This window comes from Sturnira hondurensis, unplaced genomic scaffold (assembly GCF_014824575.4).
Source record: "Sturnira hondurensis isolate 20B ecotype Veracruz unplaced genomic scaffold, ASM1482457v3 Scaffold0014854, whole genome shotgun sequence".
Classification (NCBI taxonomy): Eukaryota; Metazoa; Chordata; class Mammalia; order Chiroptera; family Phyllostomidae; genus Sturnira; species Sturnira hondurensis.
This window is the reverse complement of record NW_028087485.1, coordinates 9,082,786-9,108,449: the sequence shown is the minus strand read 5'-3', so window position 1 is coordinate 9,108,449 and position 25,664 is coordinate 9,082,786. Positions and strand designations below refer to the sequence as shown.

Below are 25,664 nucleotides of genomic sequence, written 5' to 3'. Positions count from 1 at the left end.
AAAAAAAGTTTCCTGAAAGGATAAGATAAAAAGGGGAGAAAGCGTCTGCTTGTCAATAGGAAATCCACCCCCCTTCCCAGCTCGGCCCCAGGAACCTGGGCGATTAAAAACAAACAGACCAGTTTCTCCTCTTTGCAGGAATTTAATTCTTCCTTTAATATAAATAAGGCAGCACGGACGCCAAGAGCCTTGCTGCTTTCTGCTTCAGAAGCCACTTCGGTGCATAAAAGCTCCCCATTTCCCCGCTGAGTTCTGTCCTCTCTGTCTAAACAAGGTATTTTTTCAGTGGACTTTCTCCTGGAAGCAAAGGAGAAGCTGAGGACCAGGCTTGGTCTCAACCTCTGGAGGCTGGTTCTTGGTTGCTGGGGTCTCTTCCAACCACAAGATAAAGAGGAAGAAGGGAAAAGAAAGGCACGGGGGATAATAAATAAGGAAATTCATCCCGACTCTGGAAATGAAGCCCAGCAAAACAAGGGGCTCGAGGCTGTCGTTGGAGACCACAGGGGCAGGACTGGTCCCTGGGAGGCCAGCCACTGTGGGCCTGGGGAGCAGCAGACCCCAGCACTGCTCCGTCTAATCCCAGCTCACATGGAAGGCTTCCTACAAGCTTCAGTGCCCCACTGCGGCTGAGCCCCACACCCTGAATTAACCCTGTTGGGCGAACTGTCCATCTTGGGTGCTCTGAGTCCAGGTGAGAGCACTCCTGGGGTAGGGGCAATATCCCTTCTTCAGGTGGCAGTGAGTCTAACAGCTTCTGGAATGGGGTGCGCCGTCTGGGAGGCACCACCTGCTTTCATACTGGAGGGAGGACCCAGGTGCTGCAGAAGGCACACTCGTTCTTGCCTCCTCCTTGGCCCTCTGCAAGGGTTACTGAGGCAATGCTGAGAGGAAATCCCAAAGGACCAGTGAAGCCACAGTGGAGGAGAAATGCTTCCCAACCCTCCCAAACCAGGTCTGGAGACAGGGACCAGCTCCAACCGCAGGCCCTGGTGCCTGCCAAGTGACCGCAGCCCCAGCAGCAGTGAGATGGCCTCTCCGAGGCCTGGGAGCTGTGCCCACAATGCTGTCCCTGTGTGTTCTAGTTAGCCGAGCCGTTGGGCTCTTAGGGTTTTGGTCCTCTGTGCAGCCAGCAGGGCCCACACAGAACAGGCATTCTGTGTGGTGAGGAAACTGCTGGAGTGAATAGCTGGGGGGTCTTGGGTTCGCAGACAGGAGCTGGGTTCCCACAGTTGCTCTCACTTCCAAGGATGCCCTGCTCTGGAACTGGGGCCCTGAGGAGTACTCAGGGCAACAGCACTCCTCACCTCTCAGCTTTGCAACTTCCCCTGAACCCCAGGTGCTAGGCTGCCCTTCACCCCAGTCACCCCGTGCCTCTCCTTTTCTATCAGCTTCCCCTTTGGCCTCTGCCCTCCCCGACCAGCTGTGGAGAGAAAAAGGAGGGGTGAGGGGCAATTGAATTTGTACCCAGCATGGTATGTGGCGCCCATGGTGCTAGGGACACAGTACCAAGCTGGGGAAAGGGGCAGGGTGAAGGGGGTGCACTCTGAATGAGGCGTGTAGCTGAAAAAGTGGTCAACTTAAACTTCTCTCTGCCACCAAGTACCCAGTTCTGTGCAACAGAGACATTAGCTGCTTGAGGCCTTGAATCTCTACTAGGTCTTATCTCCAAATAGTACAAAAACATGTCAGCCACAGTGGGACCCCTACTGTGAAGGCTGTGAATAGATGGTTGTGAATTCCCACATCTGTACCTATTAGCGCTTTGGTAGCAGATGCCTGGGGACAAGGGTTCCTGGAAATAGGGGTGTGCAGTCTTATCATGGATCCCTGTCAGCAACCCTTCAATTCTCTGCCGATATTCAAGTAAAGACTGGACCTGCGACATAAAGAGAATTACTCCCAAGTGATGCTGCGTTATTTCAAACTCAGTGTTCACAGAGTGTTCCATCAGCATCTTGGCCATTCGTGATGATCCAAAGGTAAAGGCCGCAAAGGCTCCGGCCCCAAACACAGACAACAGCCCCACTGGCTGGCCCCAACACGTGAACGCAAGCTGCCTTCCAGCTTGGAATTCTGTTGCTCCCACTTCATAGGGCCTGGCTTCCGGCAGGCTAGCCATGGCTCCCATCAAAGCCTGCCGTTTTCTCAGGACAGGGCCTGAGATGGTCTTGTGCGGGTGGGATGCCCTGCATCTTGGCTCTCAAGATTCCGGCTGCTCTACAAGATGGCAGGTTTTTGGGGCAGGCTGGCATGGTCTGAGGGGATATGTAGAGAGTACTCGCTAATGAGTGCCGGGGCGTTCTTGAGCATCTCATAGAAGGAGTCCACTGTCTTCAGGTAGAGGCTTCGCTGTAGGACGAAGGGACGGAAGAGGTTGAGAGGCTCAGCCCTGCGCACAGCTTCGGGGAGCCCCACGGTCTCGGGCACCTTGCGGTTGCCGATGAAGAAGTGATGGAGCTTCTTTTCCAGTAGGCTCTTCTCCAGGAAGCAGAGCAGCTCATGCAGACGAGCTTCCAGCTGCCCGGCCTTCCAGTCGGCGGCCCCCCGGGAGAGCAGGAGGTGCAGCAGCGCTGTCTTCAGGTGGTAGTCGCCCAGCCCACTGGGGCCCGTCAGGCGGCTCTGCTTGGAGAGCAGGAAGGAGGCAATCTGCAAGCAGCTGAGGTGGCAGGCGCCCTCGGGTAGTGCCTTCGATGTCATCCTGAGGAAGTGTCGCTCATAGACAGCAAAGGACAGGATCCAGTCAGTGCTGGATGCCGGGGTCTCCCCGGAGGGCTCCCTGGGGAGGTGGGAGACAAAGTACAGGTCTGAGTCATCACACTGAATCACAGGAATCAAGTTGAAGGGCATGGACTTCCCTGAGCGGAACTTGATCTTGAGGGACCCTGGGGTGTACAGCTGGCCAAAGGCCAAGTCGAACTCGTACTTGTGGGCAATGCGGTGCCAGGCTCTGGTGAGGGCCACCTGGAACCACTTCATGACCTGCATCGTGTCCAGGTCATGGGAGCCTCTGGCACACAGTAGGTCTTCCACCTCGCTGCTGGGCCGCACCAAGTTGTTCTTGCCATGAAGGAGACACAGCATGTCTTCCCCGAGCTTGGTCTTGCCACAGATACAGCCCAGTGTATCCATGTCAGCCCGGACCACCTTGATCTGACCGTACCCCCGGCGATTTAAGGGCACCGAGCGGCTGGAGCACCAGAGCTCTGGGCGGAAGTGATAGGGCTCAGGGGGGGTGAAGGGCACAAAGAGTTGGCACAGCAGCGGCTTGTCCACCTGCCAGTTCTCGTACATGCTGTCCACACCAATGAAGTCCTCCACCTCCATGTCCCTGTCCCGGTTGCACAGGCTCCTCAGGGCTTCCAGCAAGTCATCCACAAAGCCTTCCACGAACTCCCGGGTGCGGGCTGCATCAGCTGTGGCCCCCCGGATGCAGCGCTCATAAAAGTGGTCCAGTGTGGCCTTGTTGGGCAGGGCAAGGCCTCGGAGAGGGGCGCCCTCCAGGCCAGGCAGCTCATCCTCATCCCCGCCCAGGCACTCGGGCGATAGCCCATCCTGGTGGTCCTGCCGCCACAGCTCGATCACTAGGAAGAGGATCATGCAGAGAGTGCTCCACAGGTCCCAGGCCGTGTGGCCCTCCATCTGCTGCTGGCCCTCCTCCGCCCCCCGCTCCAGGGCCTCCGGCTCCGCTGCCAGCCGCACTTCCTCCTCCAGGCGCAGCTGCTCCAGCTGCAGCTTCTGCTCGTGTGCCTGCATCTTGAGGATGATCTCCTCCTCATTCTCAGGGACCGTGGCGTTCTCCCGTGGGAACAGCAGCGGGTGGTTGATGATAGCTGTCACCACCACGAGACACACACGGAAGAGCCCCAGTGCCATGGTTGGAGCTGACCTGGCAACACAAAGAGACTGACAGTCACACCAAGCTTCCCTCAACACCACTGCTTCCTGGACCCTCCCACCAACCCCTGCCCTGTTGAGCTGGGAGATGTCTCACAGTTTCTGATAGTAACATCCCACTTTCCCTGGGAACCAACCCTTTACTACTCCCAGTCCTTAAGGCTTGGGTGGAGATGAACCCACCCTCAGCTCTAGGGGAGCATATAACCCAGGCTCAAGACTAGTCCCCCCAACCCCAGTCCCCAACAGGCAACAGTGATTAGTTCAGGATTGAACAAGACCCCATTTGGTCCAATGGGAGACAGAGGTAGGATTTGTTGGGACCAATGGGAACAGGACTCCACGTGCTGTTGGTTGTCTAGCTACCTCCAAGCAGGGTCTGCCTAAGATGCCAGCATAGAGGAAAGTGGATTCAGTTGTGCCCGAAGCCATTACCTCTGGACTCTTTAGTTATATAAATCAATAAATCCTGCTTTATGATGAAATCAGTTTGAGTTGTTTTTCCATCACTTGAAACCTAAAAAGTCTCGAATAAGACATCCACTTCTCCCCCAGTCAATTATGTGTGGCAAATGCATCTCTTCTCAATGCAGTAGAGCCTAGTAGTGGTTAAGAATAAGAGGGCTGGGCTCCAAAGCCAGCCCGGCGGTTGATTCGCTGTGATGTTGGGCATGCTAGCTCACATCTCTGAGCCTGCTTCCTCACTGCACACCAGGGGCCTTTGTATTGATGGATGTGATGACCTGTGCAGACTGCAGACACCGCGGTGAGCGGTGCACAGCATGTTTTCAGGGAACAATGATGTTTCTGAGGCTGTTTTCAGCCCTTAGCTTCCTTTACTGTAAACCTTTCCTGATCTGGAAGACCCCACCCCAAGTTCAGACATTCATCTCCTGGGTCTTTCCCAGGACAATCTTGGAGACAAACCAAACGTTGGTTTCCTACCACAAGTCATCTGACCTTGAAATGCTTCTTATTTGTAAAGGGAGATACTCCATTCCTCCAGAACATATGAATTTTTAGGTCTCAAGGGACTTTTGGGGACGTGCTAACCCTTTACATTGCCATTGCTAACCCAATCATTGCCATTCACACTTTGCAGCTGCAATATATTCTAGGAGTTTGTTACAAATGCAGAATCTCAGCTCCACCCCAGACCTATTGAACCATGATCTGCATTTCAATACCGTCCACATCAAAGTCTGAGAAGCATTGTCTTACAGTGAAAGCCTTATATTGTGCCTCCTCATCTCCTTGGTAGAAACTTTGGGGAGTAACAATGGGTCTTTTCCACACTTGCTCTGTCTCCTTCCTGCCTGAGACCTCAGTTAGGAGAGCAAACAACCAAATGAGATTGTTGTTGAACAACGAAGAGAATAGAGAGGGCTCCTCCCACCACCCCCCTGGCACAGGCCAGCAGTACTGACAGGAGCGTCTTGTTTAGCCTGAGCCCATTCCCTGATCTTGAATTTGCGTCCTGAAAACCACCTGTTTGGGGTCATACCCTAGGGGTGCCAAGCAGCAGGTATTTGTCACCCGGTAGAGATACCTCTGCAGTTTCTACCTGGAAGTGCCAGGATGTAAATGACCCAAGCTGCTGCCCAGATGTGAATCCCTCCGCCCTGTACACAGATGGCTGTGTCAGCAGGAACCAAATGGGCTGGTGGGGAGGGAGGGCCATTGGGAGCAGAATTCAGTGTGCAGACATGGTCAGGCCTCACAGACAGGTGAATTTGAAAGCGTGTATTTCCACCTGAGGAGGGGAGAAAGGATGGGAGAAAGTAAAGGAAGTCGGACTGGAAGTGGGGTGGGGACGATGAAAAAGTGTGTGGGGGGGCAGCTAGCCAGCTTTTCTTACCCAAGACAAGGAGCAGCTTGTTAGATAATTGCAGCAACAGGTCAGCCCTGGTTATGACCTTGGAGAACCATCAACGGGAAGTTTTGCCACCGTGGTCCAAGGACAAGCCATGGGACTGGCTGATTAACGTGGGTCAGAGTAGTATTTTTTAAAAAGATTTTATTTATTTATTTTCAGAGAGAGGGGAAGGAAGGAGAGAGGGAGAGAAACATTAATGCCGCCCACTGGGGACCTGGCCTGCAATCCAGGAATGTGCCCTCGACTGGGAATTGAACTGGCGACCCTTTGGTTCAGAGGTCTACGCTCAATTCCCTGAGCCACACCAGCCAGGGCTGGATCAGAGTTTTAAGATGAAGGAGTATTAATATTAGAATACCAGGCAGCAGCCAGTTAGAAGATAATTTGAGGGTTTGATTCCCTTCAGGGCCTTTGTACTATGGGCAGCCAGCCCCCTCCGGGCACAGCAGGCCCTGACAAGTCACAGTAATAGCTTTTGGCAGCTCCCAACCAGCAGGCCAGTCTCCATGCCAACTCAGGGTAGGATGCCCCAACTGGGGAGTGGCGCCACCGCCAAGCCCTACAACCACAAAGTCCTCTCTACCTGGTGGCTCCCATAGGGCTCCCTGGGCCTGCAGGGGGGTGGAGGGCCATAGGGCCACCTTGTCCTGGGGCAGCAAGGTTCAAAACTCCAAACCAACTAGACAACTGACTCCGTGTACGAGGGGGTAACAGGATGGACTCTGGGGGAGGCAGACTGGGTTAGCACCCAGCACGTGCGACTACTAGGTATGTGACCCTGGACAAGTCACTGAACTTCTCAGAACCTCAGTCTCTTCATTTATATTCCTCCCTTGTAAAGTTTGAGTGAGGGAATTCATATAAAGTACTTAGCAAAATGCTTGGCCCTGAGCAAGTTTTCTTGTAAGAGTAGCTGTGAAGGGATGGGAACAGCAGATGAACCTTCCTGCGGGCGGTTTCAATGGACCAATGGAGTGGGCCGTACAGGTGCCCCTACACTGGCAGGACGCGGGCAGCCCGCAATACCCCTGGTCACGAGCAGCGTTACAAACGAGACCCGGACAGGAGCACGAGGGGAACACAGTGGAAGGAGTCCGGGCTGTAGGAGCTGACTGGCCTGCTCCTCACTGAGTGGCCTTGGGGAGTCACATGGCTTCTCTGGGGCTCCACTGCTTGTGAGACCGAGCTAATGACAGCCGATCCTTCACAGAGATGTAACGGGTGTAGGATGAGGGGTGTGCCCAGGGAAAATAGGAGAAAAGCCCCGTAGTCCTTGGTTGGAGGATGGGTGCAGCTGACTCTACTGGCTTAAGATACTTTTCATAACAGGCTAGTTTAATAGCTGTGCTACTGCCCAGGGCAAGGTGGGTGTGCCTTTAAGGGCACATCCGGACTTGTTAAGTAGCCAGGGGAGGCGGGTTCCCCCTGGATCACTGAGTCCCTGTTGCCCTGATTGGGAATGGCCGCTGAGTAAATGTAAAGGATACAGGAGAACGGGCAACTGTAGCTTATTGTGGGAGGAGTTGGAGATGAGGTCACACAGGAGGTTGCAGGTCAGGATTTAAAGGGCAGGCAGCCGTGAAGAGAGGAGCCATGTTGCCGGGAGTGAGGAGGAAGAGCGGCGGAGCCGCTGGTAGGGAAGGGAGGTTCGGCTGTGCAGCCTGGAAGGGAGGAAAGAGCCACGAGGGGGCAGTGATGGGGCAGCCACGTGATGAGAGCGAGAAGTGAGCAAGCGACTATGGAGCTGGTGGCCAGGACCCGGCCACGCAGCCTGGCGTAGGGACGGGGGAGACATGAGGCTGCTCTGATCGCGCCGCCCCAGCTGACTCCGAAGACTCTCTCTTGCTAGACGCTGACCTGCAGCCTTGCAAACCCCGACCCTGTCTGGATTCTCGGGACTTACCGCATTTTGCTGTGTATAATGAGTACTTTTTTGCCCAAATTTTTGAGGGAAAAATAAGGATGTGCATTATACATGGGTATAATTACATACTACAGGCATAATAATTCCAAGTATAATGTGCACCGAAACGTGGGTGTGCATTATCCACGGCAGCAGAGTATGCAGAGCCAAATACGGTACGTCTTTCCTGAACGTCCCCGTGATCCTGTGTAGCTGGCTTAAATTCAGATAAGGAGATGGGGAACTTTGGGGGCTTTTGGCTTATAGCCTTTGGGGAGCAAGGGCAGTGCTGGGTCTCATGGGAGAAGAGGACTCCAAGCTGAAGTGCTCTGAGCCCCTGCAAGGTTGGAATATTGTCAATAAAGACCTGTTCCTTCCAGCATTAATTGTTGGGTCACTCACCAAGGTGTGATGTGAATGGCTCAGTTACATGGAGATTGGGTTAATAAGTGAGAGATAATCTATCTCGAGTGCTTAGCACAGTGCCTGGCAAAGAGTAGGGCCCTCACAACACCAGCGCCTCCCCATCTCAGCCTCATTGGCCTATTTTTTCATCTGTTAAGCACACCCAGCCCTGCCCGAGTCCCAGAGGTGTGGAGAAACACACGCTCAAAAGTGCTTTGAAAGCACAAATGCTCCCTCAGTATTGCTGTCCCTTGGCACACCATTCCACCCACCCTGCCCCCCAGCAAAGGGGAGAGGCCTTCTCAGCCTCGGATTCTCCTGGAGGCAGAGTTCCCGATGACTCACTACTTAAAACGTCACCATCCCAGGGATAACATGGGATCCCAGTGGTCACCTTGTTCCTTGTCATCCTCTGCACAGCTGGCCCTGCCTCCAGCACCCTAAGGGATAGGGAACAGGCTGGTTGTGGCCGCTCAGTGAATACCAGAGGGGGCTGAGTTTGAAGCCTCCACTACTCCCCCCACCTGCCCACAAACCAAGTCACAGGGAACACTGCCCTGGGGGCCTCGGGGTAAAAAATACGAGGGGAGGGAATCTGGGCTGTTAGACTTTCTCTCTCTCTCTCATCCCCCTTCCCAACGGGCCCCTTTCCCCCAATTCAAGGATGTTCACCTCCGCCTTGGCACCGAGCTCTCACCTCTGAGGCTGCCCCACATGTGATCTGAGATATCTAGTTGGTGGACTTGGCTTTGAAAATAAACCTGGGTCACTCCCAGGGCTGTCTATCTTCTTGCCGGGAAGCTGGCAGGAAGTGTGCTAAGTTCCTCTCCACCCCAGCCCCTGCCCACGGAGCATGGCAGCCGTGCAGGTCATGGCTAAACTTAGCTTGGCCAAGGGCCAGGGTCACAAGGGCAGAGGCCTGCAGGTGGTTGGCCAGAACCAGTGATTTACTCAGACCGTTACTCTGAGCCTGGCCAGACCGTGGGGGTGAAATCCCAAGTGGCAACCCCGCTCCCTGGGGTCCCTCACTCCTGCACCCCCAGAACCCTACAGCACCTCCACCATAGCCTAATCCGGTGCATGCCACTACGAGTGCCATCCATCAAGTCCTCACTGGGATGTGCTGGGCACCGTACACAGGGACCCCTGCAGCTTTCTAGGCAGCTGGTTATCCCTATTAATGGATGAGTTAACCAAAGTTCAAGACAGGAAGTACTTTTCCAGCCACATGACTAGAAAAGGCACAGCCTGGCTAAGATCCAGCCTGTTCTGCCTGCATCCACTTGTAAAGCCCAAGTCCTTCCCACGGTGCTTTGTTTACGGAGCACCGACTACGCAAGGAACACGCTGGATGCTCCACAGAGATCCTCGGCAGTAAAAGCACTACAGCCCACATCCAGAAGCAGACAGCCACCGGCTAATCACGGGACAGAATGAGCTGTGGGCATAAATGGCGTGTGAGCAACAGGCCACGAAAAGGCGGAGGAAGAGTTTCATTCCTGGTCACCGAGGACCCTTCCCTGTGCTGCCTGCGGGGGAGATGAGGGTGTGAACCCCTCAGCTCCATATCCACCTCCCTGCCTCCTCCCAGACAGAATTCCTACAGCGAACCCGGAGCAGTGGGAGCCTGGGTCCACCCCACTGTGTTCACCAGTGTGTCTTCTACCCCGCGGCCCGCCTACCCGTGCCCAGGGCTGACCGACTGTAGCCTCAACAGTAAGGGTGACCAGGACCCCATTCTTGGCAGCCCAGCAACCCCCTTGGGACAGTGGCTCTCAAAATGTAGTTCCCAGCACAGCAGCCCTGGCGTCACCTGGGAACTTGTCAAAAATGCAAATTTTCAGGCGCAACTGCAGACCTGCTGATCGGAAGCTGCAGGCTGGGGCCCAGCACGTGCGTGTTCACGAGCCCTCCCGGTGGTTGTGGTGCCCACTCGTGTCTGAGTTCGCTTGTGCCCAAGCAGGGAAGGCCTCCGGGAAGGAGGAGGGTGGCGCTCCTGAGCGTCACTGAGGCCCAGATTTTGGAGCTCTCCAAGGCTTTGCCCCCAACTCAGCCCGTGGGGTGCAATTAGCTCTGCTAATTACAGCAGCAGATGCAGCCCTCGTCCTGGCGTCACCCTGAGCCCAAGCAGCCGCGTATGTGTTTCCTTCGAAATGAAATCCAGGAGGTGGGTTGATGTAAGGGGTGGGCTCTTTCTGCCCCAAAGGGTGACTTGGGTCCTTTTCTCACTGCTTAGGTTCTGGGCCCTCTGAGAAAGAAGGAGCCAAGGACAGACCCAACTGTTGGTAAGTCTGGGCTGGACCCCTACTGTGCACCTGGCCTCGTGCTAAAATTTTATAGTCCCAGCTAAACAGGTGCGTGGTTGTTTGGGAGCAATAAAAACACACATTTAGTGTCAAGACTTAGTTATACTAATCTAAGCCCACTTTACAGATGAGGAAACAGAGGCCTAGAGAAGAGATGCACTTGACTGGGAGGGCAGGGTGGGCAGGAAGTGGAGGTGGTCTGAGCAGGCTGGATACCACCCTATGGCCCTCATAGGGGTTCCCGCACAGACGGTGGTCGTGAAAGCGACGATGTCTTCAACAACAGCCCACATGTAGGAAGCTACGTACTTTGTATGTATTTTGTCCTTGAATTTTCAGAATATCAGCCAGTGGCAACATCCCTATCTTATGAAGAGACTGATGGTCAGGGAGATTCGCCGGGTGGCTTCTAAGAGTCCCTGTCTGTAGTCTGTCCCCCTCCCTGTGGTCTCCCTCCATCCCCCTAGGGGACGAGAGAGCCCTGCTACCTCCCTCTGCCCGATGGCACATTCCTGGTTCCATTGCCAGTGGCGACCATCCAAATTATCCAGGCTGGCTGTCCCCCAAGTTTCCCAGGACTTGGAGAAACAGGCCTGAGAAAGGAGAGGCTAAATGCAGAGCAAGAGTTAGACCCTGAGTCGGCTTTGGAGTCGGGGCCCCAGGAGTGGTCTGTCTGAAGGCCCAGTGAGGCTCTCCTGTGGTCTGGCCTATCTGCCTTATTCCTGAGTCCATGCTTCTGTGTAGCGGCACCCACGCCCCCGAGCTTCCCCACCGAGTCCAAGGGCGCCAGCGTTGGGGAGCCTGCCCCTCAGTGCCCGTCGCCTCGCCCTTGTCTGAGCTGCAGCAGGTTGGGTCATCTTCCTGCTCTTTACTTGTATCAGTTCACCCACCAGTTGGTCCCTGCCTTCCCACCTGCAGGTCCAGGAAGGCCCAGAGGCTGACGTGCCCTTGCCTCCACAGGGTGCCAGGCTCAGGGCTGGGCACACTGCAGGTGCCCAGTGTGTCAGTGGTGGTTGGCTGGACATGAGTGTGGGAGGACATGATCGGCTGTGGGAGCGGCATGTCTCCACACACTGCTTCCTCTTCGCCTAACTCAAGGCCAGGGGACAGACAGACTCCGCTCGCACAGGTGGTTTGATCAGAGGAGCTCTGAACATGCTGCTCTCAACGTGACTGGCTCCCACCCTTTCAGAACGGCCGTCCCCGCAGAGCTGGCCCACGCCCCAGCAAAGGCAAGGTCATACAGCCACCGCCGGGACATCTCTGGCTGCTTTCTTTCCACTTGCTCCCCAAATAGGGATGGAAGAGGGGATTTCGGGGTGCAGAGAGGGGCTGAGCAGCACTGGGGGTGGGGACTGGGTCCTGAGTCCTGGCAGGCCTCAAGCCCTGGTAGGAGAGGGAGGGGCAGGCAAAAAGGAAGTGGGGAAATAGGAAGGAAGAGGCCTAACAAAAATAATTGAGAAAGTGGGTAGAAAGGGTGCAGTTTTAGGCCCCCACCACTGTCCCTTCTCAGCATCTTTGCAACCTTTCTCCCATCCCTCGGTCACCTTCCTCCTCTCTCCCTGGCAGGGCCTCTGTCCTGGCCTCCAGCTAGGCTCAGCCTCCTCGGACCTGCAGCCCTCCTGGCCACGGGGCTCCTTCCAGTGCTTCCGAGTCAGCCCTACCAGCCACCCTCAGAATGACCATAACCAGCATTTATGAGGGCTGACTGCGTGCCAGGCCTGTGTTTGGGGCTTACACAATTGCTTTCCCCTGTCCTTCCCAGGGACTAGAAAGAAAGAGAGACCTTGTACTAGGGAGCTTTGGTATTACAGACTAAAGTCTGTGGTTCCCCAACCTGGGAACCAGAGTCCCACCGCTCCCCTCTAAACCCAGGGAAGGCCCCAGACAGACAGAGCAGACACCCAAGCTCAGGAGGAACCAGGGGTCAAGACTGGGCTCTGGTGAGTATGGGGGAGCAGGAGGGAAGGAGTGAGCAGAGAGGAGAGGCTGCCGCCTCGTGCCCAGCTGAGGTGGACCAACTGACATGGGCTTGGGAAATGCTCTGTGAGGGGAGCGGCCTTCTCACCAAGGTGAGCTCAGCTGTCGCCACACATGGCCACACTGGCCAGATCAGCAGAGGGTGCCCTGTCACACCTGTCCAAGATGCACTCTACGAAGAGAAAGTCACCAGGATGCCAGTCCCATCCTCTGGGCTGGGGTCATGAGGCTGCCCAGTCCAGGCACAGGAAGGAGAGCAACCTGGACTTCCCCACTGTGGGTGGGAGAGCCCACATCCTTCCTGTCCCAGAGGATGTCCCAGAAGGCAGGGAGGCCATCAATCTCCCAGGAAGGACATGGCGTCCTCCCGCCCAGCCACGCTGACTCCACACAGCAGAGGTCCTGACCCACAGGGCATCATGGAAAATCACAGCGTCTCGGGGCAGACAAACCGACTAACTGACTGACTGACAGACTCACTAGGCTGGGCTGTAAAAGGGAAGAGGCCACGAGATGACGAAGAGGTCTGCAGGTCACAGAGACACGGAAGGGGCGCCCCTGCCAGCCCGGAGTCCAGGCCCGCACCCCAGTTCCCCCTCAGGTCCCCTCCCATCCGGCAGTCACTGGGGTAGGTTGAATGGTGGTCCTCAAAAAGATAAATCTATGTGACTTAATTTGAAGGAACAGCCTTTACAGATGTAATTAAATTGAGGATCTTGAGCTGAGATAATTCTGGAGTACCCAGGTGGGCTCTAAGTTCAATGTGTCCTTATAAAGAGACAGAAAATGAGAAAAAAGACCAAGAGGAGAAGGCGACAGCGGACGGGGGCAGAGGTGGGGCTGGCGCTGCCCCAGCCCAGGAAGGCCAGGGCCACCTGGAGCTGGATGAGGCAAGGGAGGCGTCTTCCTTGGAGCACCCGGAGGGAGCACGGCACTGCCGGTGCCTTGGTCTCACATCTGAACTCCGGGACTGAGAGAGGACGCATTCCTGTTGTTCTGCGACGCCCAGTCCGTGGGATTTTGTTACAGCAGCCCAGGGGGACTGATGGGGTCTCAAGGCTCAGTGCACCCTGCACTCCCCTCCTTGGCCCTGCCACTAGCGCACACATCTCTGCCGGGCACCTCCGGGGCCCCCGCCCTCTCTGTCACTGCCTCTGCTCTGCACCAAAGCCTGGGGACTCCAGACTAACTGATTGGCCTAGTGGGCGTGGACCTTTGGAACCCGCTTCTCCGACCTGTCCCTAGTCCCAGCCACCCTGGGTACCCTCCCTGGCTCTGGAGGTCTCCCTTCCCACTTCAGAGGGCTCCTGTTTCCATCCCACACAGGACTGAGCTCTAAGTCTGATGTTCAAGGCCTGGCCCTAGGCAGCTCCAGGGGACCTCCTGGCTCCCTTGCAGCCTGACCCGGCCACTTCAGGTTATCCACTTTCCTTGGATACCCCCTGCCCACCATTCCCTCCGCCATGTGCACACCTCATGTCTCTGCAGCATAACCCCACCAGTGGTGCTCACGGCAAGCCTGCCTCAGAAACTGTTTCCAGGAGCCTCCTGATCTCCCTCCTGCTCCCCCGCCCCCCATGCCCAGGACAGATCTTTCTTGAAAGGGACAGAAGAACAAATAGAGGGAGATGGAATATTTGGGAAGCCCCTCTGAGTGTAGGCAGTGTCCGCCCCCCCAGGTAGGTCGTGTCTCATTCTCAGTTAGCTCTCTTGCCCTTGCCGCAGTCCCGTTTCCCAGGCAGGAGCCCAGGGCTCTGAGAGGTTGAGCCATGGCTCAAGGCAACGCAAGCAGGAAGAGAACAGAGAGCAGAAGGCCAAGCCAGGCCTGGACTAAGGCTCCAGGTGCTGCCATTTCACCAGCGTGAACTGTTGAGTTCTGTGCTGCCCCACCGCCGCCTTCCTCGGCCAGGGCTTGTTTGTCTTGCCATTCCCCAGGGTGTCTGGCAGAGGCCTAACGCAGGGCTGCCGGCTCACGACACTAAGGACACATGTGATCCTGGGAACGCACCAGTATGCTCACCCTGTGTGCTGGACACACCCCCTCTCAAAAGAAGGCCTGCTTCACTGCTCCACTGGAGGGAGGAGTGTTTCCTAAGAAGGGTCTCCCTTGACCACCTCCCCCCCACACCCATCTCAGATTTCTAGACCTGAAATCACAAGGGTGTGCTAACAATAGAACACGGTGCTAACCATTTCCCGTGGTGAAGCAGCTGTCACATGCTGTCAGACGTTGGTCTGGCTTCAGCTTGTAGTTCTCACAATCTCCCTCCGTCTGTGGGACCCATCGCACCCACAAGAGAGCCTGCAGGTTGCAGGAGGGAACATTAACACCCATCTCAGGGCAGGCATCCAGGGCACCCCAAACTTGCCCTGTCTCTCCCTGCACCCTGTGTTCTCTGCATGCCCCCGCCCCCAGCCTCAAGCAGAACAGTGAAGCTCAGAACTAGTCACACTCTTTCTGTGGAGCTGGGAGGGCGGGCTGCAGTGGCAGAAAGCAGGTTCCAGACAACAGCAAATGCACTGGCTTGATGGGGAGACCAGAGCAGGAGGCGCAGGAAGTGGAGAGTAATACAAAGGGCAACAAAGGGAACACAAAGCCCTCCCCTGGACACCCCCCACTGCCCCCCTCTCACAGAAGAGCTGGGGATGGAGGAAATGAAATAGACTGCTGGTACCCGGCGAACCCCATTCCTTGTGACCCCTAGATGAGAACAAAGAAACTGGCTCAGGAAGACAACCTGACCTCTCAACATGGGGTGATGGGCCCCCAGGGTTTTTCCGTGGCCACAGAAAAGCCAGTTTCCCCACCCACTCCCTCCACCCTATCACCTCTTACTCACGTCCTGGCTTAGAGGGATTCTGGCCCCCACCCTGAGAAGTCCTGGGCTGCTCTCCCACCCTGATCTCCTGCGGCTTGGGTGGTACCTGACACAATGCCTGGGCCCTAGCTGGGCTGGAGAGAGGGGGAAAGGGGTGGGGAGGAAGGGAAGTGATGTCTGCCTCCTGTGCACGCTTGCACATGGGCGTGCATGCACACGCACACAAACACACACTCAGGCTTTTTGTCTGCAAAGATCTAAAACCCCTTTCATCTTAATAAAGGAGAACAGCAGGAGGCACAAAGGCAAGGGGGAGGCCAAGCCAGTTGTAAAAAAACTTAAGAGCTTGTGGTTGGCCTCCCAGCTGTGTTCTCTGCTGCAGGGACCTGGGGCTGAATGACAGAGCCGGCATCTGCCTGCCCTCCCACAGCAGGGCCTCACCAGTCACAGCAGCCCAGTCCCCGTCCTCCCAGGAAAGCACAGGCCTCAGCCAGGAGGCCAGGTACAGTCAGCAAATTCATGCTCAGGACCATCTCTGACCACAGTGAGTCACGCTCCCTGAGAATTACACAGAACAACACTGACCTACAACCATCTCATTCTCCCACCACAGGGATGAAGTGATGATGAGTGATGCCCACGCCTGGCCCTGGCTTCTGCCAGAGGTGACATGGGGCCCATAGTAGGTGCCCTTGAACCAACAACACGTACACAGTGGGGCGGGCAGCAAGCAGCCACCACGCTGTCAAGTTCACCAGGTCACATACTCCTGCCCCAAGGCCACCCAAAGCGCTTCAGCTCAGAAGAGCTTACCACTTTTCCGAGGCTTGCCTGCAGTAGCCAAGGGGCCAAGCCCTGGGACCAGAAGGCCCAGGTTTGACTCCTGGCTCTCCCACTTGTATGAAAAGAGCACTGACTCACTGCACGGCACTCACGTGGTTGTGCCCCATAAAGGGCATTGCTGTTGGCTGTGAACTTGGCGATAAGGCCAAGTCTCCTTTTAATTTGTTAAACCCCGTGAAAAGAGGGGGGTTACCAACATCCTGTAGCAACTCCAGAAGTCTGAGGATATGGTTAAATTGCCCCCCCCCCCCACTCCTTGTTTTCTTTTAAAGGCCCCAGGGACTGCCATAGACGGAGAGCAGGAGCTTGGCACCAGGGAGGTTCACAGCTGCCACTCCGAGTCTGGCAGCATCCACTGACCGCTTCCCCTCTCCTGTGCTCCGAGCAGGACAACCAGCGCTGGTCTCTGACGCCTGGCATTAAAGGCACAGGCGCTCCGTTGATGCTTGCTGAGTGAATAAGTGAATAAGTGGATGAATGAAGGCAGGACTGGGGAAGAACCTTACTGTCTTTTCTCCCAGGAGTGAGAATCTGAAATGGGAGTAGAGTGGGAAGTTCTGAATGAAGTAACTTCTAAGGCTTTTTTTCCTAGGAGGCACCCTGTGGTCGGAAAAGCAAAGTGCCAACCGTGGTAAGTGTCTGGGGAGATGTGAGTGAAAAACCTTCCGGATGCTGCCCCAGAGACAGACCACAGCCCGGACGGCCTTCATCTGACTGCAGACTGACTCGCCACCAACATCTACCAAGAAAATGACCCAGGAGTGAACCCCAGCGTCAGTTTTTCTGACCCCCAGCTGCCTCTCCCCGACACCTACCTCCATGAAATGGAAGGTGAATGGAGGATTACAGGGTTTGATGCAATTTAGGCAAGAGAAGGAACGGAGAGGCAACCGTAGACACAGTGATGAGCAATTCTCCCTTTCCAGAGAAAACCCGACACACTGCAGGGCCCTGTCACCCACGGGAGGGTTTCCTATAAAGCAAGAGCAACGTGCTATATTTATTGAGATTTAAGCTTGTGCACGATTCTTTATGTTACAGTAAAGCTCCCTGTTTTATAGACAAGGAAACTGAGGTGCAGACTGAGGCCACTCACTCGACATCTCTGTGCCAGAATCCTAACCCAGGACTCTCTGACTTTCAAGTCTTCAGTCTTCCCATGATGCTGCCCAGTGACTTGGTTTCCATGCAACATCAGCCATGCACGTTTGGGCTTTCCTCGCCTGTGCTGTTCAGGGAAAGGCAGGTGACAATTTAGGTGGAACTCAGGCATCACGCAGGGAGTCAGACTCAATGAAGAGACACTGAGGGTAGGAGTGGGCATTTGAAATGGATGTCAGCCAAAAGGATGGGGACACCCTCTCCTCAGTGGATTAGGAGAAAGGAGTGAGGCTCTTCTGACACCGGGCATGCGTTTTGGGGTGGGCCATCAGGGAAGTGGCATGTCAGGGCGGGCCACGTCTGGGAAGCTGGGGCACAGGGGTGTCAGGCGTCCCTGATTCTCCGTCGAGGCCCGCCAACCCAGGCACGCTGTGGTCCTGTCTCCTCAGTGACTCTGGAACAAAGTCTCGGCAAACAAAGGACCCTTTCATGAACCTCAGGCGGGTCCCCTGTCTGCTACTATTGAAACGGCTCCCAGGAGAACACTTTGTTGTGAGCACGTGGTCTTGCACCAGCAAGTAGGGCCAGAATCATGACACCGCCCTCCCTTTGGTCTGATCCAGGCTGACAGGAGACTCTCCTGCATCCACTGCAGGGATGACCCGGGGGAGAAAGGAGCAGCCCGGGGCAGCTTCAAAGGGAGCCCTCCTCCCAGGCAGCCGGTGTCCCACTGTATCATCCACCTTATCTACCTGGAAAGTGAGTCATTTGAAAATCGTGGGCTTTATCTTTTTTCTAGGGACTGCCATCTGAGGATTTCAAAGTGCTCGGAATATTATCTGATGCTGGCTGCCACTGTCTTCCTTAGATGGGGAAACTGCGCTCTGTCAGCTAACGTCACAGCGCACCTCACAGCAAGAGGGAACCTGGAGTGGGGTGGGGGTCTGCCCGTTGTCCTCTCAGCTCTGACACTTAGATTTTGTGGGATTCTGCGTGCTGCCTTCACGTTCACCAGGCCAGCATGCCCAGCAGAGGCCTGAGGCGGCAGGAAGAAACTAAGGCCCGGGGAAGCAGAGATCTGGGTTTGAATCCCGCCTCTGCAGTTTTCAACTCTGTGACTCTGGGCCAGTAGCTCGCTTGCCCAGGAACAGCCTCTCCGAGCCCGTTTCTTCACCTATAAAACTGGAATAAAGATACGCAAGGCCCTAAGATGGGGCTTTGCTCAGACAGAGCAGGCGCTCGGTGGATGAAGCCATTTTTTTTTGAAAAAGGCTATTCTAGTTTTGTGAACAGAAGGTCGTGACAAGTAATCTAATCTGTGCTTAGATTCCTAAGCACAATTCCCAAATAATTTTCTCTGCTAATGATGCTCTAATTTTCCTCTGTAACCCTGAAAAAGCTACATTCATACAAAAAAATTAGGATAATGTCTTCAGACACTGATATGCTGGAAGTCTGCCTGAGCAGACTGAAGTCAGAGCGCCTAAGTTGTGGCCAGGTGTACAAGGCAGAAACTTTAATCGAACACCTCCAAGTTGAAAGACAAGGAGATCCCTGTTCTGAAACCTCATTAGAGAGCTACCATGTTGTCTGGTTTTTTACCTTTCTTTCAGGCAAGGTGGCGAACACAATTCGGCCCTCCATATTGTTTTATCCAGCCCTGCACCTTGTTTCTACCTGGCGGCAGCGCCAAGCTCTCCCTTAACTGTTAAGGAGCAGTTACATTTATACTAAACGTAAAATTACATTCGGCCCTTTGAAGGGCTGTGAGGCTGAGGTGGCCCCCAGGGAAAGTGAGTTTGACACCTCTGATTTAAGACAAGTAGTTCTTCCTTTCCTGCTATTTTCATTTGTTGTGCTGGCATCTAACAGTCCTTACTTAGGGATTTCTACCTTAAGGAGAACAGGAGACATCACCTTGTGAGAGGAGGCTGAACCACAAGCCACCAAGTGAAGAGCATCAGAATCGCCACCTGGGTTCGGCTTTACAAACACTACCCTCCGTGCCCAGGGCATCCCTTTGGCAGGACGCGGAAGTCACCCACGGCTGTCCCTTTTATCACCACTCCCAGTGTCTCGGGTGGTGTCTCAGGCACCTCTGCATTCCTGCATGAACCACAGCGGGGGAAGGGATTCCACAGGTTTAACTGAACCACAGGGATTCCATGGGGCACGCTAGAGCTGGGTGAGCGGTGAGTGCTGAGATCCTGCTTCTGTTTCCAGCTTCAGGGGCAGTGGATCCCAGCCCTTCCTCCTCTCCGTGTGCATTCATTCGATCGCAACGCTCCCCCGGCCACCGAGCCCCTAGCACAGCGCCTTGCCTATGGTAGGTTCACGAAACGTACTCGAACAATGGGTGAGTGAAGGTTTTCTCTTAGGCCCCCATAGTAAAGATGTGGGCATCCTTGTTTCTCGCTTTCTTTCGGGAGTGAGGATGAAGAAGAGGGAAGCCGCAGTTCTGATCTCCTGAGATTCAGGCCAGAGAAGGGAGGCCCAGAGCCATGGGAGCTGCAAGAAGCCCCACGTAAGGAACCACGCTCTTTGCTCCCCGTCACGGCTCAGAGAACAAGACAAGGCCACAGCTGTCAGCACTGCGCTCTACATTCCCTGGGGCCAAACCCGAGGCCAGAAGACCGGGTCTCCCACAGGCTCACGGCCCAGACCTGGGGCCTGCAGCCCCTCCCTCTTCCTGCTCATCCTCTGAGAAACGCACCTGTGGATGTTCTGCCTTCTGTGCTCCTTCCCTTCAACTTGGGTCTTACAGTTGAGGAGGTTCTTGCTCCTGTCTGTCTACCTTAAGGTGGAGGTGTTGCCTTGGGCGACAGTGATGTCACCTACAAGGTGCTTCCATTCCACTGATGTCATGGGGTGGGCCACCTGAATGGAGGGGGATGTGCTTTCTACGGGAAAACAGTACCGGTCCCAAAACTCTGGGGAAGATCCTAGAGACCTCTTGGGCACTCCCAAATGACCTTCTTTCTCTCCCAGAACCCTTTCTCCCCCGTCCCTCCCCTCTGGATGCCTGTGAAAGGCCAAGCCTCAAACCTGGCCTTCCCCCTCCCAGAGTCGGCTGAAATGTCAGGACAAGCAGCTTTGCCCTCACTTAGAACACACTCCACACAAGGACACTGTCGACCTTCTCACTGTCTGGGACAGTCTGGGGCCCTGCCACCTTGCCTTCTGCAGAGAATCTGGTAGAGAATGTAGGCTCTCAATCGACCTCTACCATCTTTAAGAGCTCATACCAGCCTGACTGCTGGACTGTGCCAGGCCCTGTGCTTATTTAGCTCTTTCTACACATGCCCTGTGACAAGTTCTCCCCATTTTACTGATGATGAAACCAAGGCTTGGAAAAATCAAGGCACTCACTGCAATACAGAGAACACCCAGCTACTGGGCAGTGGAGCCAGGATGCAACCCAAGTTTGCCCTCCTCCAAAGCCCACCACGAGGGACAGAGATAACAGAGGGCCCTTTAAATTCAAAGAGGCCAGCCAGGATGGCCATGTGGCTCAGGGAGCCAAAGCAATCACTGGCCTCAGGGAGTGCCTGACCCTTGTGCTCACAGGGGCTGCAGTAGGTGGCCAGTCCTGGCCCTTCCACTTCCCCAGGCAGCCATGCGGATTAGGGACCAGGTTCCTTTTTTCTGAGCTTGGCTTCCTATTGACCCATTCGGGCCACCTGCCTAGTAGTTAAACTTATGCAAATACAACTCAATGTGTCTGGGAAATCTGCTGGGCACCCGCCAGCCCTTTCCAGGAGACATTAAGGCATTGAGAATTCTTCACTGGCCAAGAAACCTGGTGTGTCTTAAATGCTGTTTATCTGTCTATATGTAGGTACATAGTAAAAAATGCCCCGCTCCAGCTAATGAAGCTCTGAAATGTATAGCATGGGAAATAAGAGATCATGAAGAGGGAGCTGTGACGAGGGAGCTCGGGACAGGTGTTTGCAGGTGAACAAGCCCTGAACACGGATGGGGAGGTGGGGGGGGGGGAGTGTCAGAAGAGCATGTTCAGACACTCCCCACTTTGTTCCACTCCTGGGGGAGTTCTCTGCCTAGGTGAGGGGCACACCCAAGTGGCACTTACTCATCACCCTCATGCCAGGCCCCAAAACTGGATTTGCCACCTCACACCGCCCAGCTATTGAGAAGGAACGTCAGCTGATGCTTGGGCCAGGCCTCCCATCAGCTGTCAAGGCCAGGCCTGCCTTTCTCTCTGTACCTTTCTCTGCCAGATGAGTTTTCCATCTTTTCCTCCATCTGAGCAGAGTGAGAGAGGGTATGTCTTCCCTTGACAAAGAAAGAAAGAGGCAACTGCTCTTTTTTCTTTCCCATGAGGGGCCCCAAGCAAACTACATTTTTAAGCTTAATTTGCTTCTTGTGCTGGGAATTTTCAGGGGTTGGGATTCAGGTTCCAGGCTCCTGAACACTTTGCTGTGCCTTAGTTTCCTCGTCTGTAAAATGGGGATAACAATACCTATGTCATAGAGCTCCTGTGAGGATTAAATGAGTTAATACGGGGAAGGTGGTTTGGGGAGAATGTTAAGTCCTCAATCACTGTTGGCTATCAAGATTATTGTGTATCATTGTCCAGATGCTGGACTGGTCAAGAGCATGGGCTTGGGGTGGCGGTGAGGATGGATCCAGGTTACATGCCGTCTGCCCAGCTATGTGCCTTGGCTGTGTCTACCCAAGTTAAACTCCTTTTCCTAAATGGCACCAAGGTGCTAGCTTCCTGCTAGAAGGAACACCTTATTCTAAATCACACAAAGAATGGCACAGGCTAGCAGCAGCCCTGGAGCTGTTATTTTTAGCAGCTCTCAGCATTCTCATGGCCACATCCTCCTTCCCAGCAAGACGGGATTAGAGGGGAGTCCAAGACAGACTGGTCTCAGCCACACCTGACAGGTCCTGCTTCTCAGCTCCCCTGTACATCTGGGACACTTGCCCCCACCTAGGACACTTCTGAACCTTCCCCCAAAGCCCCACAGGCTGCCCTGTTGAGACAGGAAGTAAGAAACTAGGAAAATTCCTTGGCAACTGGGATAGCAAAACAGACAGAATGGCCAGTTGCAAAAGGTCACCTCCTAGAGACAACATCTGGGCCTCAGTTGAGTTTCAGCTCCAGGCCAAGAAGAGAAGCAAAACCAGGTGGATGGCACCAGGGCCAACTACATGACTAAATGACCCCTGCCCCGGCACTGGCCAATCAGTAAGAGACAATTTAGTCATGTCACAACTGAAGGGAGAGACAACCCCTCCCCCTTCTTTCTCTGTACTGACCTCAGGGAATTCAAGAGGGAGAAACACAATACCAGGTTCCTCCCAGACAGTACCTTCTCAGGTGGGCAATTTTGCCAGGCACCTCTACCCAGAAATTCCTCCCTGAACTTGCCTTCAGATAAAAAGGTCACACACCCTCCTCTTTGTTTTCCTCATGGGTGCTGCAGAAGCTGAGAATGTGTTTCTGGTACGGTGACAAGTTCTGGGATGATGGCATCAGGTTAAATTTCAGATCCCCCCCGCCAAGACAGAGCTTGAAACTGCTGCATCTTTGACAATCCTGGAGCTGGAGGATAGCACTTGAAAAGAAGCCTTTCCATCCAACCAGGGAGTGGAGAGTCAGTATAACCACTTCACGGTTACCCACAAGTGGAAAATATGAGGGCAGAAGAGCCTGGAGCAGCAGCAGACACATGGAATTAGCACACAATGAAAGCCACTTAGGCACGTAGGCTGGAAGGAGGACTCGAAAACTCAGCCTATTATGTTATCAGTAAAGAGGCGAGTGGCAGCAGTCCTACCTGTGTGTGCCATGCCGTTTTGTGGGTAACCTGGGCCTGTGACTGCACAGGGCACCCAATGGCACGTAGTGTTCCCTGGCAGCCTCTCCAAGGTAGAAGTGGTTTTAAAAGGTACAAGAAAATTGAACCAGCTCCTAAACTGATTCATATCCAGAAGACCCAGGCTCTGTCAGTACCTGGTGCCCTTCTAGCGTTGAAGGGGTGGGGGTGGCGGGTCCTTCTCACAACAGGCAGGGGGGCAAAAGGCAAAATGCAACCACGGAGAGGCTCTGTAAAATATTTTCCCTTCCTGGGCAGCAGCAATTTTTTTTTTAAGCGAAGGAACATTTAAAATGGGAAGCCCGACCCTGGGGCTTCCGAATCCCTTTAGCAGGCAGTGAGAAAGATGGAGACACTGAGAAATGGTTGGGGATGGAGTTATGGGTCAGGGGCAGAGATTATTTACAGTTCCAAGAGAAAGTTTTGCACAGTGTCGGGTGCCTTCCACTAACAGTTCCAAAAGAGGAAGCGGCAGGGGCTTTATTCGCCCCCAGCAACCTCATAGCTTCACTACCTTAAACTAAGGTAAGTGAAGTAAGCTTCATTCCTCCTCCCTCCTTCCAGGAGAGGAAGGAAGGCCAGAAGGGAGCTGGCTAAAGAGGTGGGCCCCCCACCTACTACCTCAGGCCAGTCTCTGAGTCCGAGTACTCTGCTAAGACGGTGAAAAGTAACGGATCGTCGGGGCAGTAGGAACAAAGACGTGGTCCCAATTCGGACGCCTGGAAGAGGAGCTACCCGCCGCCGGTGCTGGAGCTGAGCGTGGAGCGCGGGCGTGAATGCCAGATGACAATGCGTCCCATCTTGGCCTCGGCGCCGAGGAGGGGTCTCCAGAGTGAGCCCCAACCTGGGGGCCCGAGGAGGCCCCTTCGTCCCCCTTGCAGCCCCTGCGCTCCCACCCCACGCCGCCATCTCCGGCGCAGCTCCGCCTCGCCCCCCGTGTCCACTGCCTCCTTTTACCTTCCCACCCACGAGGAGGACGCAGAGCCTCGAGGCTGCTGGCCCACACTTACGTTTCGTCTTCGTCCCCACTCGCCGTCGCGGGAGGACCGCGCGGGCCCAGGCTGCGCTCGCTAGTCCCTAGGGCCCGGGCGCCGCGGTTTGGCTGCGTTTGCGGTGCACCCTCCGGCTGGACAATTAGAGAGTCGGGGGCGGAGATACCTCTACCGGCTCCCGCCTTCTATCTTCCATCAGCCGGGCTCGAGGAGCTTCGGAGTTACTCATTTCCTGGATGTCACAAACTTTTCCTCCTTATAAGAACAAAACACCCGCCTCTACTCTCCGCCGCAGAGCTCCTTAAGGAGGACCGTGCAAGTTAGGGGAGTGGGGCCCACGGTCCGCCACGGAGGCCTGAGCATTGAACCCCTAAGAACTCCAGAGGGGGCAGCAGAACTGGAGGATGACGGCAAGAGATAGGATCTGGCCACTACAGTAAACTGGGGCGAGTGGATAGGGAGGCAACGAGGACGCCCTTAAAAGTCAGTCCAGTCCTGCTGACTGTAAGGGGTTAAGTCTCTGCTGGTCAACGGTTTGTTTCCCGAAGCGCGTTTTACTGGCGGCGGATTCCTGGGGCCACCTCTTTTGTCCCCTGGAGGGAAATATAAATCGAGACTCGACGCCGGCCCTCTTCTTTATTCGGCTTGAAAGGATTAAAATAACTCACCAAATTTAATGATAAACGAATGCATCCTAGCCTTTCTCCCCAGTAAACCAGGCACAAAAGGAAAACGGTGACTTAAACGCTTTTATCTGCAGAGGGCGCTTTAGTTTCCAGAGCCTGTTTACAGTTGTGAAATTAGAACTCTATTTTAGGACTGCAGGGAACTGAGACCTGGAGGGCAGCAGCAGCAACAGCAGCAGTAGCAGCAACCCCCCCACCCCCCCACCCCGGTCCCGGTGATACTTAACCGGTTATGAAATCCATAACCTATTCTCTTTGTGACCTGCTCAGATTCCACAGCCAGGAGAAGGGACAGGGAAGAGCTGGAACTGATCCTACATGAAGTTGCTTTGGGGGAGTCAGACACGTTGAGGGCACGTTGAGGAAATTAGAACGCACTGCCCAAGTCATTATCACCATTGCTACTGCTGTCGGGTCTTAGATCAGTCACAGAACTGTAACACTGGCCTGGAAGACATGAAGCTGAGTGGAAAGACAAACGGGAGGAATAGAACCCCCTGGCCCTTGCCCCAGTTACTCTCCTTGGAAGAGTACTCTCTCTCTCTTCTTCTGTCGCCTACAGCTCCTTCCTTACACCAGGCACAGTTATGGCTGAGTTTGGAAGCTGGTAGGGAGGGAGGGGTGGGAAAGGGGTGACCTGGGGGAATATTCTTGAAAGAGCTGTATTTACAAAATAGCTGCAAATTGGACAAGTGGGGTGCTCATCCCCAAAGCAGGCTGGGTGGGGGTGGGGGGAATTCCTGGGAGATGAGGACCCTGAACTGAGCACCCCAGGGCTGCCTTGTAACCCTGGGGGTAAGAGTTCAGGGTTATGTGTGCTAGAATGCCAAGGTTAGTGCTTGAATGCCCCCTGGGTTTGTGTATATTTATTTATATAAGGAACAGTTATTCGATTTGCTTTTCTTTTAAACCTGAAGATTTCACTCTTTGTGATCTGATGGTCAGCTTCCTTGGCTTCCCTCTGCTCTCAGCATGGGGTCCACTGGCCTAACCTGGCACATGGGCCATTCATG

The 25,664-nt window shown here is 54.7% G+C and overlaps 1 protein-coding gene across 3 annotated transcripts; it reads right to left on the bottom strand.

The window, feature by feature from the left end:
* Positions 1-131: 131 nt before the first annotated feature.
* ITPRIP (inositol 1,4,5-trisphosphate receptor interacting protein) lies at positions 132-24,576 on the bottom strand. 3 transcript variants are annotated; one of them, XM_037063983.1, is made up of 2 exons: positions 23,984-24,576; positions 132-3,886 (listed from the first exon to the last, which is right to left on the bottom strand). In XM_037063983.1, exon 2 carries the CDS (start codon positions 3,871-3,873, stop codon positions 2,218-2,220), a length of 1,656 nt encoding a protein of 551 aa, XP_036919878.1. In that variant the 5' UTR covers positions 3,874-3,886; positions 23,984-24,576; the 3' UTR covers positions 132-2,217. The 3 variants fall into 3 exon arrangements, with proteins under 3 accessions (XP_036919878.1, XP_036919880.1, XP_036919879.1); XM_037063985.1 differs by lacking the exon at positions 23,984-24,576 and adding an exon at positions 19,841-20,057; XM_037063984.1 differs by lacking the exon at positions 23,984-24,576 and adding an exon at positions 15,205-15,382.
* Between the last annotated feature and the right edge of the window lie 1,088 nt (positions 24,577-25,664).